This window comes from Gossypium raimondii, chromosome 5, assembly GCF_025698545.1.
Source record: "Gossypium raimondii isolate GPD5lz chromosome 5, ASM2569854v1, whole genome shotgun sequence".
NCBI lineage: Eukaryota > Viridiplantae > Streptophyta > Magnoliopsida > Malvales > Malvaceae > Gossypium > Gossypium raimondii.
The window spans coordinates 11,232,150-11,250,924 of NC_068569.1; the positions used below are offsets into that span (position 1 = coordinate 11,232,150).

At 33.3% G+C, this 18,775-nt stretch overlaps 3 protein-coding genes across 9 annotated transcripts; 2 read left to right on the forward strand and 1 right to left on the reverse strand.

Annotated features, from left to right (window-relative positions):
• The first annotated feature begins 4,892 nt into the window (after nt 1–4,892).
• LOC105770901 (transcription factor MYB114) lies at nt 4,893–5,910 on the forward strand. The gene is made up of 2 exons (XM_012592262.2): nt 4,893–5,144; nt 5,225–5,910. Exons 1-2 carry the CDS (start codon nt 5,012–5,014, stop codon nt 5,671–5,673), a joined length of 582 nt encoding a protein of 193 aa, XP_012447716.1. The 5' UTR covers nt 4,893–5,011; the 3' UTR covers nt 5,674–5,910.
• Nucleotides 5,911–9,207: 3,297 nt separating this feature from the next.
• On the forward strand, nt 9,208–11,019 carry LOC105770620 (protein ELF4-LIKE 4). 4 transcript variants are annotated; one of them, XM_012591896.2, is made up of 2 exons: nt 9,208–9,539; nt 10,414–11,019. In XM_012591896.2, exon 2 carries the CDS (start codon nt 10,444–10,446, stop codon nt 10,786–10,788), a length of 345 nt encoding a protein of 114 aa, XP_012447350.1. In that variant the 5' UTR covers nt 9,208–9,539; nt 10,414–10,443; the 3' UTR covers nt 10,789–11,019. The 4 variants fall into 4 exon arrangements, with proteins under 4 accessions (XP_012447350.1, XP_012447351.1, XP_012447352.1 ...); XM_012591897.2 differs by lacking the exon at nt 9,208–9,539 and adding an exon at nt 9,580–10,139; XM_012591898.2 differs by lacking the exon at nt 9,208–9,539 and adding an exon at nt 10,152–10,176.
• Nucleotides 11,020–13,086: 2,067 nt separating this feature from the next.
• LOC105770545 (uncharacterized) lies at nt 13,087–16,799 on the reverse strand. 4 transcript variants are annotated; one of them, XR_008196180.1, is made up of 9 exons: nt 16,540–16,799; nt 16,374–16,466; nt 16,221–16,276; nt 15,951–16,046; nt 15,748–15,825; nt 15,081–15,143; nt 14,818–14,991; nt 13,613–14,741; nt 13,087–13,451 (listed from the first exon to the last, which is right to left on the reverse strand). XR_008196180.1 is itself a non-coding variant. In XM_012591789.2 (9 exons), the coding sequence occupies exons 1-9, from the start codon at nt 16,718–16,720 to the stop codon at nt 13,377–13,379; spliced, it is 912 nt and encodes a 303-aa protein (XP_012447243.1). In that variant the 5' UTR covers nt 16,721–16,798; the 3' UTR covers nt 13,087–13,376. The 4 variants fall into 4 exon arrangements, 3 of the variants coding, with proteins under 3 accessions (XP_012447243.1, XP_012447245.1, XP_012447244.1); XM_012591789.2 differs by having other exon boundaries at nt 14,143–14,238; nt 16,540–16,798; XM_012591791.2 differs by lacking the exon at nt 13,613–14,741.
• Between the last annotated feature and the right edge of the window lie 1,976 nt (nt 16,800–18,775).

Below are 18,775 nucleotides of genomic sequence, written 5' to 3' on the forward strand. Positions count from 1 at the left end.
TTGTCCCCTTCACCCCGCTACTTTATTTGCAACAACTACCACTCACAGGGGCAATTAATAGATGGTCTCTCGACTAGGGAGAACTATTGTTATATCCCTAGCTCAATTTGACCTGGTTGGACTTGGGCCCTTCATTAGGCCCTTACCTCTCCTATAAATACCTCAAGATATCACTTCGTAGGGGGACTCATTCCTACTTAAAACCCTAACACGTCGAGCGTCCATCTTGAGTCTTTTTATTTGTTCGGCTCTCGATCCTAGAATTGGTGAATCGGCCTCCTTCGACACCGCCTCTCGTTCTTCTCCACTTTCATTGACATTGTGTATCACTAAAATTATTATAAATTATAAAAAAAATTATGATTTAAAAAAAATTGATGAAATGGCAAAATTTTAGAATGTAACGCCACTATACCTAAAGAGATGAAACTGAAAAATTTGACATTTATTTTTTATTCCATTTTTTCTTTCTTCTGGCTCAAACTGCAGTATTCATTTTCCATTTTACTCATTTACAAATCATATCTATTATTAGACAACTAATTACATTGCAGTGCTTTTAATGATCTGGATTCCACATAAAATAAATAATCCACATTCCTGTAATTTTCATAACATCAAGAATACTGTTATCTGTTTCGATATTATATTGATTGTTGAGACAGTAATGAGTTTGTGTCGCATTTTAACGGGTCTAAAAGAATGAGTTAATTTTTGCTAGAAAAAAAAAAACAGTATCTTCTATAGAATATGAATGGGCAGTCTCCCAGTTGAAGTCTATTCCTTGAAAAAAGAAAAAAAAATCATTTAATCTTCCAATGGAAGAAAAATGCACGGGATTTCGATTTTTCATAATCCAAACACCGCATCTCCTCGGTAACATTAATTAGTCCTTCATTCTGCAATTCGAGGAGATGTTTATAAGCAACCCTTGCTCCCATTCGTTCTGCAATGATTGCATTGGCAAATACGTAGAGGCCAAAATCCAGGAAAACATAGCAATGGTTAAATGCCCTGATGTATGTGAACTGCAATGCTGCTTTTGAACCACAATTTTGCCGTTCGATTGTTCCTGTACAAGTGTTCGACCAATGGGAGAACGCGCTTTGCGAATTGCTGGTTCTCGGGTCGCAGAGGTTTTACTGCCCTTTCTAGGATTGCTCTGCCATGTTAGTGGATGATGGAGGGTCTGATGTTGTGATGAAATCAGAGCGTCCGAAATCCGAATTGTCATAGGCTGTTCTGCGCGCAATGCAGGGTCGCATGGCATGCCGGAATCTCGTGCAGCGAGTTCCGAAATCTGGGGATGGCGAGAGACCGAGGGAAGATATTATGGTGATGTAGTTGGGTAAGATCAAGAAGTGGAGAAGATGTTCGGATTTTCTGACTTCGGCAGATCTTCTCTGTATAAGATTTCCCAAAATCCTAACAATTTTAAGAAAAATGAAAAAATTATGCATAAATTCTGATTCAATATACAATTTGACTAGTGATTTTTTTTATTTTGTATAATTATACTCACAGAATTTTTATTTTGATTTATATGTATACATGATTTTTTTTTGGTTCAATTGTAGACATTTAAAGAAATGAATACATATATTTATTTTCTTTATATTGGATTAATATAATTTTTGTGTACGTAATATTGTGTAATTCAAGAATGTTATTAGTGATTTGTGAAAATTGAATCAAATTAAAATTTCATATATAAAATTGTTTAAAATCAAAATTTATGTATAACATTACATTTTAGATTAAATTAATGTATAGTTTCGATATTTATCCCATTATTTTTTTGTTTTATACCATAAGGCTAAGAGGAAGATTTAATTATAGCCATTTTATAAATCAACAAAATTTTTAAAGAAAATTGTTATTAAGCCTCGTACAAGTTTATAGTTGGAAGTTTATGCTTAATATAACATTTGGTATATGAATTTGACTTAATTTGGTAAGTTTTTTTATTCAATTTGGTACTTTAATTTGATATTTTTCTTAATTTGGTGTCTAAATTTTTTGGTACCTAAATTTGTTACATGTTAAACAAATTATTTTAATATATTAATAGTGCTAATTTTATGAGGTAGCAAAAATAATTAATGTATGATCAACATTTGGTGAAATTGAGGCCTTTGTGAAGACCAGGTCATGCTTTAATCATTTCTACTATTAATTGTCAAAGTCATCTCAATCCCAATAAAAAAAAGTAAAATTTCAGCATATTGTTTAGAGAAACAAAGAAAACTCCAAATAAATCTAGCTGTTCTTGCCATTAAATTCCACGTATTTGCCATATGTTGATCGTACATCATTAATGATTTTTGTTCCCTCGTGAAAACTAAAACGGTTAAAAAAGTTATATAACATTTAACAAATTTAAGTATCAAATTAGACAAGAAAAAAGAGCTTAATTACCCAATTAGAAATAAATTGTCATGTAAGGGTACCAAAGTGGACAAAAAAAAGCCTAAGTGTCAAATTAGGAAAAATGTTAAATTTAAATACTAAATTAAAGTAAAAAAAGCTTAAATATCAAATTAAGAAAATGTCCTGACCAAATGTTATATAAAACCTTTATTTTTGTATATGGTGTAAATAATAGAATTTTTTAATTAATTTTAGGAGTAATTTATATTTTAGGTCTTTTAAGTAAGTAATAATTTAAAAAAATTAAAATTATATCAGTAGTTTTAATCATTAGTATCAACTTTTATATTGGTTACAAACTTTAAAATTTATTAATTTGCAGTACAAAACTTGTATAATTAATAAATTAGTTCACTTTTGCTAATTTAGTTAAGTAATTCTTATGAAATATTGACTTAAAGTGCTTAACTCCATACAAAATCTATTTTGACAATAAAAACATACTAAGACAATTTTATATTAAAAATATTAACAAAATTAGTATAAATGATTTGATTTGTTAAGAATAAGATTAATGAAATTAAAGAATTTCGACTTGTAAAAAATTAATCTTAAATTCAATAGTCTAAAATGTTAAGAAGTGAGAGACAACTCGTATAAAGGTAAAGAGTCATTAGTAATGATGAGAGAGTGCTTAGAGGAAGTTTGGAAGAGTGTCGATAGTTTTTGCTATACTTGGACTCTTCTTGAAGATAGATTGAGTTTGTACGGCGAAAGAGCTTGGAGCTAGGCACGGGCCCTGTTAGAGTCTTGGCAGATATTATAGGATGTTACAACAGAAGTTTTTGGGTAAACTTTGATGACATATCTTCCCCATTCACATGTGATGTCCTGATTGAAGTGTGGTTGAGTAAAATAAAAAATTAGTATTAAATTAAAAAAAATATGATTACTTGAAACCAACTGAATTTTATTTTTATTTAATTTATAATTAATTTTATTTTATGATATAAAAACATTTCATATTTAAAGTAGCGCAAATAATTAAAATTCTAAATAAAAAATGTTTTTTAAATATCACGTTATTTTTATTTACTTAAAAAATATAATTTTAAAAATATTTATGAGAAAGAGCCACAATCAATGAGAATTATGATAGATTATTTGAAAAATAAAAAGAAATTCAACGACGTGACACCTAGTACATGCAAAGTAATAAATTGTTTTCATGATTAACAACAAAAAGAAAAAGAAGAGAAAGGAAAGAGTAGTTTTAATTATAATAAAGAAAATGAAAAGCACATGAAAGCAGAGCCTGCTGCAAATGAAATAAGATAAAATGGAAATCAAAGGTCGGTAAAATAAGTCATAGTAGCAGCCAATCACAAAATTTGTTTATGCGGAGCACTCACTCTAATAATTAAGATGGATACCTTCATTAATTTGAAAAAGTAAATATAAAGACAAAATTAGGCTCCTAATCTTTTAGCACTTTGGTTATTAATTAGCCATTACTCGCCACCTCCTTTATCTGCCTTTTACTTCTGTGTCCATAGTTTTTATCCTTTCGTCATTAAAATTTTCTCGTACAATTGCAGCACACATGCCTATTGCTATTCTGTAGCCATCTGACTTACACTCAGTTTTTCACCCAAAGAGTCAAATGCCAATGCCAGGCCTATTTCCAATTTACTCATTAATAGAAATTGTTTTGCAAAAAATAAAATAAAATATAGTGTAACTTTTAATCTTATATTGTTAGTTAAAAGATGAAATAATCCCACATTGTTTAGGAATAAACTGCAAACCTATTCATGAGTCTATATATACACATGTCTCATATCTCAATTTACTTAAGAAAATAAGAGAAATGAGATTATAGGTCTATATAAAGTATTAATTGGTGGCACCTTAAAAAAAATGGTGTTGCCACTTTAGATTTTTATAAAGATTTATTCTTGTAAATTTTTAAAAAAATTGGTCTATGTTTATAATTTTTTTTTAAAAATGACCATTTTTAAAAATTTAATCTGAGAGCGGGCAAAAGTGCGCCCACGTTAGTGTGTTTTTGCACACAGGGTAAAACGCTTTCACGTCAATGCGTTTTGTGTTGACATGGCAAAATCGCTCCCCCAAAGGCACGTTTTGCTGAAATTTCACCGCTCTCATATAGACGCGTTTTATCATTTTCGGCCATTTTCAGTAAATAATAAAAAGATTAGTCTATTTCTGTGAATAAAGTTAGAAATGGGACTTTATAAGTAAAATAGTCCTTTTCCCCTCTAAAATCAGTCACAGGCGCACTATGCGAGTATCCAGTAATATTGCAGCCTTTTCCGTAAATATTTGCAACTTTCTACAAACTTTACAGCATTTTCATTACTCAATCATCACAGCCATCGCTGCGGTCGTTTTCATATTTGTTTTACACCCTGCATCTCTTGATGTCTGCATACATGCATACATGCATAAATACATATTTAAGAGGTAGTTGAGATTCTTCTCAAACGCCAAGAAGGGTAGATAACACAGTGAACCCCGAACAAACACCGCCCTTTCCCTTTCTGGTCCATATATAAGCATTAGTGGATCCAAAGGAATTTTATCCACGCTCCCGTGAAAAAATCTGGGCCACTAAAGAATGGAGAAAAATTTGTCACTTAAGAGATTCGATGTCAACAAGGGAGCATGGACAGCTGAAGAAGATAGAAAATTGGCTGAGGTTATTGCAGTTCATGGTGCTAAAAGGTGGAAGACAATTCCAACCATAGCAGGTAAAAACATTCTGAGTGTCACTGTATATAGCCTACACGTCGGCTGAACTGAAGTCTGTTTCCTATTTTGTTTATTGCAGGTTTAAATAGGTGTGGTAAAAGTTGCAGGCTGAGATGGATGAATTATCTTAGGCCTAACATCAAGAGAGGAAATATATCAGACCAAGAAGAGGACTTGATACTTAGGCTTCATAAACTCCTTGGGAACAGGTGGTCTTTGATTGCAGGAAGGTTACCAGGAAGAACAGATAATGAGATCAAGAACTACTGGAATTCTCATTTGAGCAAGAAAGTGAACCAGAAGGAGAAACACAGTGGAGCATCAGCTAGGCAAGGCTGCAAATTTGCTCAACAGAGATTGGTGGAGAACGCCAAAGAACAAGTGAGAGAAGAGAATACATCTACTGGATTTGAGGAGTCGAATATAAGCTTCGATGTGGATGACTTCTTTGATTTCTCCAAAGTGGATACCCGGAACTTTGAATGGGTGAACAGGTTTCTTGAAGTTGACGACGGTTTTAAGTTTTAACTGAAACTTTATGGATGGAACCCCAAGAGCTTTTTGTTGTTTGTTTATCTTCTATCATCATGATTCATGAATTTGATGCAATCCATGTTAATATGTAAAACCTTGTTATCTATCCCTGAATTTGGCTACATACGTGTTTTGTGTCGGCTATATGCCCTAGTTGCCGACATAGTGAAACTGTAGCACAGACTCTTGTTATTGGTGTCAATCAATTAGACCAACAAGTTGAACCCCGTACTATTGTTGGCTAATATAGCAAAGAGACTTCTGGAAAAATAAACAAAAAGGGAGTCTTCTTTCATCTCACAATAACATTCATATGGTAGCTAGCAAACAAAAGAACTTTGGTTTAGACCATTACCGATTCGATTTTATCAGTCAGTCTGCTGAGCCAATATGATGACCCGTTGGCATTTGGTTCATTACATTCTCATGTAAAATCCGACCTCGAAAGCTAAACTGTAAGGTGGAGAGAGAACCTATGTATATGTATAGGCCAGTTTCGAGACATAAACAATACTCAACTTTCAAATATATGCATTTTCAAAAGCTAACTTGTAAAATGGAGAGAGTCTAATACAACATATAAACCACTCAAGTAACAAGGCAAAAACAATACTGAACTTCTAAGGATGAAAAAGATTGTATTGTACAGAAAAGTGGGCATCGATTCCTGTTGTTGTTCCAAGTTTTCCATATTCCCCCCCACTTTTCCCTTCCTTTCTAGGGGCAGATTTAGTGCAAGATGAGTACACACTAGATAACCTTAAAATGTCTGGAAAGCAGTCTTGCGGAGACTTAATCCATGCTTTAGTGGATAGGATTGGCTTTTTTCCCATCCCCATCTATTCCAAACTCCCTTTTACACGGCCTTTTCCCTTTGTCTCTTTGTTAGGACTATTTTGATGCCCTGCAAATTTAAATCCTTTCTACGACAACTCAACAACAACAACAAAAACACTGCCAAAAGGCGAAAAGCTACCACGGTGAACTTACGAGCAAGATGATAATTTCATTCATGAAAGATTTCATCTAGGACAAGGGGTGATATCTGACACGCACACACACACACACACGTGTTTTTCATCATCTTAAATTGTTTTGGAGCTGAATTTCAGTAGTACGGATTTTTATCATTTAGCTATACTCTCCCATGCTGGTTGTTTGATATATTGATAGTGGAGGTGCTGCATATCTGATCCTTGTCAAGTTTCATGATTTATGATTGCTTCAATTTAGTTTCAAACTATGCATCCCCTTGTGAAATTTTCTTCTTATGTCTCCTTCTCCATCTATTGCACATACCACGGCAATGAGTTCCTTTTGATTTTGAGAGCCAATCTGAACAAGAGAATAAGCCGCGTTATTAGCACCACTATGTGTCCAATAGAACGACAACTGCTGAAACTACTCTTTTAGCATCAAACTATCATTAACCAACATACTTATCTGAGATACATCATCCAAAGAACATGTCAAAACATTCACAACCACTTGATAATTCGATTCAATCATAACATTCTCTACACGTAATAACTTTAGCCACGAAAGAGCCTCCCAAATGGCAAACGCCTTAGCTAAACAATAATTTAAAAGCGCTTTTTAAAAGCCAGAAAGACACCTAATCACGTGACCTCAACTATCTCGGATAATGGAAGCAAACCCCACTATACCATCATGTTCTTAACTACAAGCATCGACATTAAACTTAAATAGGCTCGTGGGAGTTTTTGAAAATGACAAAGATTGTTGTACAGAATCATGGCAATCTATTCCCGTTGTTTAAACTTTTCCATATTCCCCCTTTCCCCGTGTTTTATAGGGGTGGCTTTAGTGCAACATGAGTAGATACTAGATAGCCTGCAAAGCAGTCCTGACTCCTGCGGAGACTTAGCCGGTGCTTTAGTGGAAAGATTGGCTTTTAGTCCCATCCCCATCTATCCCAAACTACTCTAAGCCAGTTTTTATCACCTTTTCCCTTTGTCTCTTTTTTTGTGTGTTACTTTAATGCCCCTGCAAATTTAGATTCTTTCACCGAAACTCAACACAAAAACACTGTCAAAAGACAAAAGCTACCAGGGTCAACCTTACCAGCAAGATAATAATTTCATTCATGGAAGATATCTGCTAGGACAATCACACACGGGTTTTTCATCATCTAAAATTGTTTTGGAGCTGAATTTTAGTAGTACGGGTATTAATCATTTAGCTACACTCTCCCTCTCCCATGCTGGTTGTTTGATATTCATAGTGGGGCTGCTGAATATCTCATCCTTGTCAAGTTTCATGATTTACGATCGCTTCAATTTAGTTTCAAACTATGCATTCCCCCTGTGAAAGTTTTCATCTTATGTCACCTTCCCCGTCTATTGCACATACGGCAGCAATGGGTTCCTTTCGAATCCAAGTGCAGAAAACTGAAAAGCTTTTTTTTTTTTTTTTTAATATTTACTATTACAAACATGAATACAAATATAAATACAGTTAAATAGAAACAAAACCTATCTATGACATATTACTTATTAGGATTAAAAACACCGAATCACAAATACACATAATCAACCCAACACGACACTATTAAAGAGGAAATGGCTTCTTTAACGTAGGAGGAAAACGGGGATCAAGTGACAAAAAAAAAACGAGAGGTTAAATTAAAGGATATGAAACAATGAAGGCCGCATGTCGGCCCATATTAGTCGGTAGTTAGCTTTTTATAAAATTGATACTAAGTTTTCGCATCAGATATTCATGGGCCATGTATTGGGCCTGAAATCCAATATAAGCATCAAAATCCCCAGCCCCCTTAAAAATAATACAAGGAAATACACATACATGCTAACATATTTGTGTAATATAAATTGAATTATGTGTTTTTCAAAAAAATTCAATAAAATTAATCAATACAGTAATAAAATTAAATTTTATTACACTAAGTGAAAAAATATTTTACGCTAAACATATTTGCTTTTAAATTATATTTAATAATAAATTTAAATGGAGTGATAACTCTTAATATTATTGAACACGTATTTGATAATTAAATTTGTAAATATCTTATTTAATAATAATATAAAAGTATGAAAAGATAAAATGATATCATAATAATTTTAATTTTAATTATAAAATAATATTTTTAATTTAAAATAACCTACCCAAACCAAACTTAAAACTATAATAAATCTGGATTAAAAATTCAGAGAAAATTAGGGAAAATAAACATCAACTTAAAATTTCAAAATTCTCAACTGATTGGGATTTATTTATTTATTTAGTTCTAAATGTACAACATTTTGTGAGATACTCATTTTATACAATACTTCTAAATTGTTTTAGTAATTATTGCACTGTAAATGTTATTCTACCTGGCAATCTAAAAATATAGTAAAGTACAGCAGCAGCCAGCAGGCGAAGTAAACGAGGAGAGGACAAATAAAACCAGATTTTTTTTTCAAAAAAAAGAAAAGAAAAAAAAGAGAGGTAAAAGTGAAAAACTCTGCCTAACCGGTCTTTAAAAGTCTAGAGAAAGAGACAAAACATAGAGAGAGAGAGCAACCAACATTACAACAACGTTAATAGAGAGCATATCAATCAAATTCATCAAATCTTTCATTCTTATATTCTCTTTCTTTCTTGGTTTCATGTCTTCAGGGCCTTTGTGTTGAATCTAATCCAATCTCTGCTATCTTTCTCAGCCATCTCTCCACAAGCAATAAGAAGAAGATTCCATCCCAATCTTTTCTTAAAGACTACCCATATCTTCTTCTTTTTTGTCAGAAGAAAAAAATATATCAGAATCCCATATTTTGCTGAAGAAGAGATTCCAATTCTGCTGGTTTTTACCCCTCGACATGTCCTGTTGTTTCAAGGTAAATATGGAAAATGCATATCAACCCAGATTTTGGTATTCTTTGTTTATGTTGTTTTAAACTTTTTAATGGTACTTAAATTTTTTTTCCTTTTTTATGTTGATATAATAATTATACACTTACCTGCCTTATAAGGTGACCTCTTTTTTTGAGGGAAATGGGTATCTCTTTATAACTCTATTTTTGGAGCAACAGCCGAAGAAATTGCCCCCTAGTTCCTTACAGTCTCTTCCCTTTTTTACACCAAAGATTTGTTTCTCTTTCCTTTTTTTTAATGATGTGTTTTTAGATTAGGGGTATGATTTTGTTGGGGTCTCTCAAAATAAGAACTTGGGTAAAAAAGTTGATTTTTATGGACAAAGGAGTGATTTTCCTTTTAAACAACAAAACAAAACAAAACAAAACAAAACAGAACAGAACTTTTTTTTTTTGTTTTGTTTTTTGTGATTAATACATTGCCTCACATGCGCGCACACACACACACACTCTGAATCTCTGCTTGGTTGCTAAGAAAGGTGGAGAAAAGCAAAAAGGAAAATCCTTTTGCAGTCATTTTATCCAAAGCCAAGCTGTTAAAACTCTTTGACTTTTCTTCCTTTGGTGAGATGTTCTCCCTCCCATTAGTCCCAATTAGAAAGTTAAGGTCTTAAAACTGTAGTTTATCTTTCTTTTGCATTCATTTTCTTCAGCAACCAAATAGAGAGACTATATAGTTCCTTGCCTTTCCATGTTGCATTTTAATTTATTTTTTCCCTATAGTAATTGTCTGTATTAGAGATTATTAGATTAACAGTAATGAGTGCCATCATAACTTGTTATCCTTTTCTTTGCCTTAATTTGGATGTGCATTATTATTGTTGTTGTTTTCATGCAGGGTTGATTGAAGTGAGAAGTAACTGTTGGAATGGAAGGTGATATATGTTCGAGTTTTGGTAATGGAGGTCAAGTGGATGGCAAGGTTTTGCAAACATTTCAAAAGAGTTTTGTTCAAGTTCAAGACATCCTAGACCAAAACAGGCTGCTAATCAACGAGATTAACCAAAACCATGAGTCAAAGATCCCAGATAACTTGAGCCGGAATGTGGGGTTAATTAAAGAGCTGAATAACAATATTAGAAGAGTAGCTGATCTCTATGCTGACCTCTCCAGCTCTTTCACCAGGTCGATGGAAGCTTCGTCCGAAGGCGATTCGGCCGGGATGTACGAACCTGATGGAAAAGCTAGTCAGAAGAGAATTAGATCTGGGTAAAAATTTGATCAAACTGAAACTTTTGGCATAAAGTATGTACCCTTTCACTGTGGAATAAAGGGAGGGGGTATTTTGATATTTTAGTCAAGCCAAAAAAAAGAGATAGTATTCTGTTTTTACTCTTTCAATGCGAGTATGAAATGTGTTTTGAGAGCTTGAAGCTTCATCATAATAATGTATCACTATGCTGCCTTGTGGAAATCAAGCATTATCTTTGTTTACCATCTTTAATTGTTTGTTTAATGAGGCAAGTCTGTGAGTGCTTTAACTGTCATTAAATAAAACAGTTTTGGAGCATTTTCCAGTTTCCAATGATCTCTTTATGTTCATTTGTTAAGAGAGTTTTGATAGGAACTACCAACAACCACACTTTTTTCTTTTCCCATGTAGTAAAGGGTTGGTATATACTGTTTTCTTACAACCCATCTTTTTGTCTTTTTAAGTTTAGAAGCTCTTGTGTTCTTCATAAGTAATCTTATCTAACATCTATGTCGAGACAATGAATCATATTCGAGCATAAATTCTCTCAGTTGTGTCTCTGTGGGAAACTGAGAAAATACTAGCAATATATATATATTCTGCAGTCATATTTGGTAATTTTGCATGCCTTTTTGGGGTTGAAGATGCTGTGGGACAAGCTGAAGAAAGCAGCTTTGGCTTTGAGTTTATTTCAATTTATTTTGATTGAAACAACACCATAAGCTTAAACCTCAAGTTGGGGATGATGACTTTCTTTTAAACCCCTCCAAAAAAAGATGAACTTAAAGGAAAATTAAGTGCTAATAATTGAGAAGTTTCTTATAGAAAGAGAAAAAGATATAATGTAAATCAAAACAAATGAGATTTATCAGATAGGCTTTGATTTTTTGGGGTTTTCTTGTACAATCAATCATGGCAAATATGAAATCTCTTTTGTTTTCTTGCATCTTCAATGGCTCATAAACTAAAAGCAGGTTGTATGGTTTAATTATAGTTTTTGGTGACAGCTAGGACAAAAGCAGACACAAACTGTCTGAAACATGTGCTTGGAATAGATAAATCTAATACTATATACTACTTAATCAATTTAGCCTCTTCATAACAATAATGTCTAAAGCCTTTTTGGTGATATTTAAAAAAAGGAATTAATTTTAGATAGTGGATCACAGATATGTTAAACTATGCCATAGCTTTATTCCTGAACCATAAATTGCTACATCTGGGGCAATATTTAAACGAAAAAAAATTAGGCTGATTACCACTATCTGGGTCATCAACCTGGTATTTCATTTGGGTACTTATTCTCAAAATTTTCTGATTAATCTTGAACTTATCAATCATTGCCTCAACGTGAATCATGTTCTGAGGCCAAGTTATTGATTTGGAGTTTTTCTAGTGAATTATACAAGGATTGAATTTGGAATGATTAAAATGAAAAGGATGCATTGAATTCATCATTCATGTGATTGCTTTTAAGAGTGCCATCAAACGGGAGCAGTAAGTTTTTGTGGACTTTAAAGTATGGGGTCACCTCCTAACCTAATCAAATGTGATCAACTGAATAAATTATATTCCAAAGATAACATAATTTTCTTTTCTTTCTGCAATGTGAAAAAAAAACCAAAGAATCTAAAGGGCTTTTGAAAAGGATAGATGGGGGAAGAGATGGGAAATATTATTATTTTAAGAATGGGGTTTAAGTTTAAGTGCTGCCCATGCTTTTTTATATTTGTTCATGAGTTTTGAGTTAAATTTATTATCAAAAAAAAAAATGTTTCATGAATATAATTGGAGTGATGAATTTTATAGTATCTATTGGGTCTGGACAAGTCAAGTCAACTCTGCACATGAAGTGGAGGAATCAGACAATAAAGAATGTAAGATTGTTTCCGTACTCCAATGTATGCTTTCTATGTTTATGTTCTCTTCCATTTTTTTAATTTTAATCTACTAATTGATTTACTGAACTAAAAAGAAGAGATCATGTTTGTTACATGTTGGCATTGTATTCTTGAAATTTAATAATTTATGCAGATCAGTTTTTGTATTTTTATTATATTTAAAGCAATTCTTAACGTTTAGATCTACATGTCCATTGCTGCCCCAACATCCATCTTGCCTGCAATCCCCCCCCCCAACAAATTAAGCACCAAAATGCAGTGATTCCATGGCTTTTTTAATCATGCAACAACTCCACACACATGCACTATTTCTACTATTTCATCATTCCACGACTATTCCGTGAATAATTTCTATAAACAAGTAAATTAAAAAAAAAAACCCACTGGAACTTAAGATTTCTAATTGAAAAGTCTCATATAGAATGTCAATAAAAGAAGTGAACTTTCATTTAAATCTTAAGATAGAAGTAATATCTATATAGCATGATGTTGAACATGAACCTGTCATGAAATTCAACATAGCTGTTGTAGTTGAAATCTTTCAGTTTGCCCAGAAGACCAAACTTTATAGAAACATTTTCAGTTCAGATGCAGGCAAACATATTTTAATATGACCAAATAATTGAACGCATGATGGGAGAAAAAGAAACAAATGGGTGCACTTTTGTCTTTGTGTTTTGCTTGGATATGGTGCCACTGTCATGGCAGCTACTGCTCCGTTTTTCCTATCAATCTAGTTAGACACTCTTTCCAATCTGAAACTTTCTCTCCTCCATTGACAACCTATGGTTCACACAAACAAAGTTGTAGTAGTTATCAATAACTTAAATGGAAAGGAATATAAGACGAATGGCAAACAGAAAATAAATAGAAAAAGAAAAGGTGGTTTGAAATTGAAATGTTTTTGTGTAAACAATTACTTATTGTTCCATTGCTTTTCTTACATTGCCTTTTGAACGGTTCCACTTCACTTTGTCCAGACACTCTTTGTTCCCATGTCACTTCAGACATCATGTTGTTGATGACTATATTTATTCCAAAGAGTAAATCTTTTTGTTTGTTTTGTTTTTAAGTGACTTTAAACTAAAAAGTCTGTGTTACCTTCATCTTTTCTTAAACAAAGTTTGTATCCCAGCATGTGTCGGGCACATATATGGATACGGGTATGAGTATGATCTTCTAAATGTAAGGAATAAGTTGATAATATCCGTATCAGACACGTGTACCTATATCCTATACATGCATTTGAAAAGAGCAGCTTGCCGAAGAATGTCAAAAGATAAATTTGACACCACTAATCGCTACAGGATACCAAGATAGATAAACTAGTCTTATCTTTTAATCCAGGAATAAAAGAATGAAAAATGGCAGAGTGGCCTTGAACTTTTGACTAGAAAGTTGCAGTAATAATTAGATATTGTAGGGGTTCTTTTTCTTTTTCCACTTATAGATGCAGACATGATTATTCACAGACCTCAAATGTGAATCTTGCTTGTGGAACTACTTCAAGTGCTTCCACACATAGAGAGGCAGCATCCTCCATGCTGAGGCTTCCACTTGCTGAACAGCCCTGTTAATGGTGGCGTTAGTAGGAACTGTTTTCTCGTGTTCTCAAATTCGACAAACATATCTATTCTGGTTTCTAGAAGTCAAAGAATCAAGAACCAAGCTTCATTGAGTGATTGGAAAGAGAATCTGAGAAACCTTTAAAGTTCTCTTCTTTCTGTAGGTCAGTAATAAGGCATGAATCCAGATAACATAGTATTGACATTGAATTTGTCTCGAGAACCAAGCTTCATTGAGTGATTGTAAAAGGCATCTGAGAAACCTTTAAAGTTTCTTTTTTGTTGTTGCTAAGCAATAAGATATGAATCCAGATACTATAATATCGACCTTGAATTGTCTCAATTTCTAGAGTTCCATAAGCATTGTCTTAAGTTTCTCAGGATTGCCCTCTTCCAGGAACAAGCCAAAAAGAAAATAGGCTGAGTTACTAAAACAAATGGCCATTCTGGCCATGCTTTTTGATTCACTAACTACTGCTGCCTGTATATGTTGCTCAATTCTAGTTAACTGCAATAAGAATAAGGTGGATTACCTTACTGTAAGTAGCATTGTTTGGTCTATTTAAAAGACTAAAATGATTTACCTCTTCAAAACTGAAACCTTGAGTTCCTCCAGGAGTTTTTTGCAACATTCCTGCTCTAACTATGGTGTATGGAATTCCTGAAGCCATCAGTACTGATTCATCCTTCTCAGCTATCTTTCTTTGATTGTTTTTCATAATAGCCTGAATACCACTGCTTGCTCTATAAACAAACAACTGCAACCTTTGTAAACCACAATCATGTATAATCACTGTCCAAAGCCTTTCGCTTACACGCAACATCAGGGAAGAGGGAGAGAGAGTACCTGAGACAAGAGAACTATATGTTCAACACCTTTAAAGCTCTCAATACTTGATAAAAAACCTTCCTGCAAGACGAGATAAATAAAATTTTCAAAATCTTTATTGCAACCAGAGCAAAGCTAGCAATGCTAAAGCAATAAAAGACTTTGCAATAAGTTGTTTTCACTATCTTAGGAAAATGATAATCCTTTATTTGTTTAGATTTCTTTACAGTTTTCCGACAAATATCAGGCTGGAGTCTTGCCAAGCATGTATAATCTGCAAGCCTTCACACAACCATCTTGATTCTCTAGTTATCCTTCATGTTTTTCTGATCCAAGTAACTATGTATAAATGCAGCATTTAGCTTGATACTAGAGAGGATGGAGAAACTGGCCATTATAGAAGTTTGGATGGAGATAAAATGAATGCTGAATTTTATTGAAGCAATTGCAGTGCTTAAATACAGAAAAGTTCAACGACTTTAAAGAATCCCACTCCTCGGAAATAGCTAGTTGAAGCTAGGATAGCATTACTCCTAAAAACCAGCAACTAATTCAAATAATAACAAAAAGATCAGATTTCAAAAATCAAAAGCCCAACAGTAGAAACTGTTAGACTATAGCATCCATACATCAAGATGCTGATTTAGTAGAAATCTAGAACCAGACAGGTTAGAGATTCACATACATTTGGGCATATGATTGCACGAACTCCACGAAGAGCTTTCTTTACAAATACCTTGTTACTTGTCTCTCCAGATATTGACTGCAAACACAGCAGAACAAAATATAACATGTATAAGAATAAAGAATCATTTAAATAAGCCGATGACGTGAATCATATATAAATGCCTTTCTAAACGCTACTTCATTGAAAGCACATGAACTCACTTCAACATAAGTTCCAAAAGCTTCATTAGCTGAGCGTTTATCCTTCACTAATGCCTTTACTCTAGCTCGTTTAACAATCAATGACAATATCACCATCTGCATTCATAAATAAACAGTTACAATAAGCTCAATTTGCTTTAACCAGTAGGGAGTTTAAGCGACTATAAGGGAAAAAAAAAGAGTCCAGGCTTAGCACTATCGGTTCATGCTCAGTCAGGAGGCATTCCACAGACTTGGCCATTATCTACGATCATCAGTAAGATAACTTGCCTGTCCAATTTCACTATCCCCATCTGTTACTAAAACTGCATCCCTGACTTCATCTTCTGAAAACTCAAAAAGATTAATAGTTCATCAATGGTTCATCTTCTCCAAGAACTATAGGCATACTGATATATCTTTCCAGTTTCCATAACAAATTACCTGGATAATCCTCCTCCTCCTGATCTTCCACGATCGGTCCATCTTTTGGTAGTAGTTCAGGTGCCCCATACCATTTTCTTAACTTAGGACCCCCTGAAATCAATGCAAAACCCTAAATGAAACAATATTGTAAAAATTAATTTGGAAAGAAGGGCAGTAGGAGAACCTTCAATATAATCGAGAATTTGATCCACGAATCCAATTTTCTTCTTGGCGGAGCAACGGATAAGAGCTCGCTTCTCGATGTTTATGAGGAAAGAAGAATTCAGGGTTCTCAATGGATTCTGGGAAGTGAAAACTAGATAAGTTTGGCAATGGAGAGTTGAAGAAGACAGAGTACCCGCCATTTTCCTTATCGTTTCCTTTGATTTTTTCTTTTTTCTTTTCTTTCCTCGACCAATCGTTGCATGGGTAAGCGATAACTCTATATTTCCATAGCTGAAATTCCTTGTATATCCCTGGTAAAGTCAAAATTTTAATCAGAACCATTGGATTCTCAAATTCAAGATCCCTGCCGTCCAGTCTTTCTATAAATAAAATCATAACCTGCTTCAATTTTTCTAGGTTTTTTTTTATTCGATTTCTCTGGTCTTCTAGGTTGATTCACTGTGTGGTAAATTGGCCACCTAGAAGATCAAAGCTTTTTAAATTCAACTCATGTTTTATAACAGGAGTTAATCCTTAGGAATTTCCCCCGTATTTAGTTTCATGCATGAGTAGATATTGCCGTTATTGGAATTTTGATTTCATGTACCTGCATTCTCTCCTTGTTAGCATCGCGTATTACTCTTCCCTTGCCCAGTAATGATGGGTTAAGCGGATCTCAGTGATGCTTATATTAAAAGATGGGAGTTTTGTTAGTCTCTCTGAACTGTTGATTCTAGTTCTTGGAGTTCGGGAACTCCTAAATTTCCATATTTCTTTTTATCTGGCTTTGCAATTGCATGTAGATCTGTTGGTGAAGTTTTTAATTGGAAATGGTTTATGTATTTTTCTTAAATGATCTGTTTATATTTTGCTCTGGATTTAAAAAAAAAAGATAAGAAAAATTATTTAAATTTAGGGTGAGTTTAGATTGGCGGTGTGATAGTGTTAAAACAGCAGTACGCATCGTACCGCATTCAATCGTCCATTCAAATCCACTTTTAATTTATTGAAGTTAGCTTTGCAAATTGTCCATAAAGCATGAAGTTTAGCGGATGGATACTAAATCACAAGGGCGAGTTTCTTTTATTATTACTATTATTTTTTTGAAGGAATGTCGGATTTCATTCTTGCATAAACAAGTAATAAAATTAAATGGGGAAACATCAAACAATTGATTCTTCTTGGAGGATATGAAATCCCACCATGTAAGCGTCATACTTGAGATACTTGGGAAATTAAGAGAAAATTTTAGGACTTTTTGAGTAACATCGTGTGTGATGGTATCCCAGGGTTCGCAACCCAATCAGCTGCTCTCTATTAACAGTCACCACTCCAGGAGACACTTAATATCCATTTCCACAGCATAACATTTCCAATAATTATGAAAACTAGGGTTAAGAGGAGAAATAAGATTTTCAGCAATGGAAGCTCCAAGGCATACTGCCAAGGCTTCCGCTGAAGAAGCATAAAGTCTATAGCATTTCTATATTGGATTTCAACCAGCCATTGTAATCTCTCATAACAGCAGCAATACCAACCATTCGATTTTCAGAAATCCATGAGGCATCACAGTTAATTTTAAACACATTTGGCTTAGGTTTCATCCAGCCATTTCCAGAGGCAGAAAATGCAAGCACCCTCGTTTCCACTAAGGTTAAGACCTCCTTAAAAGCTTTGGCAAAAGGACAAAAGAGGAGAATATATTCCATGGGCTCAATTTTGGATTAAGATCGACATTTAAATAAAATTTCAAGAGTCGGGTTAAGATTATAAGTTTATAACACGTTATCCATAATAAAATTTTAATTTGGGAAGAACTGTTGAGTTTCCATAATGCTTTCCTCCAATCCCAGTAAGGCCTATGATAGTCACTTGCAGAGATGTTTACACCTTACACAGTATAGCTGATTGTATAATTGGACAGTAAAAGTCTACTACAAGGCAAAATGTATTTTGTCTTTTTTACTTTAAAAATGAGTAAATTAGTCATTATATATTAGATTAAAAAAGTAAATTAATTTTTTTGTTAAAAAATTCATTTGTTTTTACATTAAAAATTGGTATTTATATGTCAAAATGTGTCACATCTAATTGTTTGGTTATTCTATTAGTAACCCCAGTTTTTAACCGTAAAATGGATGAAATTTTTTAACAAAAAAATTTATTTACTTTTTTATTTAATGTATAAAAATTAATTTACACATTTTTTTGAGTAAAGAATCTAAAATGGGACTTTTAAATTAAGGACATCATGG

What these genes read in the sequence shown, in the direction of transcription:
- LOC105770545 (XM_012591789.2), bottom strand. Translation starts at nt 16,720, where the DNA reads ATGGCGGGTACTCTGTCTTCTTCAACTCTCCATTGCCAAACTTATCTA. An exon ending in GGAGGAGGAGGATTATCCAG is followed by an intron (nt 16,277 to 16,373) that starts GTAATTTGTTAT and finishes TTGAGTTTTCAG; the next exon opens with AAGATGAAGTCAGGGATGCA. An exon ending in CTTTTGGAACTTATGTTGAA is followed by an intron (nt 15,826 to 15,950) that starts GTGAGTTCATGT and finishes CTGTGTTTGCAG; the next exon opens with TCAATATCTGGAGAGACAAG.
- LOC105770901 (XM_012592262.2), top strand. Translation starts at nt 5,012, where the DNA reads ATGGAGAAAAATTTGTCACTTAAGAGATTCGATGTCAACAAGGGAGCA. An exon ending in GACAATTCCAACCATAGCAG is followed by an intron (nt 5,145 to 5,224) that starts GTAAAAACATTC and finishes TGTTTATTGCAG; the next exon opens with GTTTAAATAGGTGTGGTAAA.
- LOC105770620 (XM_012591896.2), top strand. Translation starts at nt 10,444, where the DNA reads ATGGAAGGTGATATATGTTCGAGTTTTGGTAATGGAGGTCAAGTGGAT.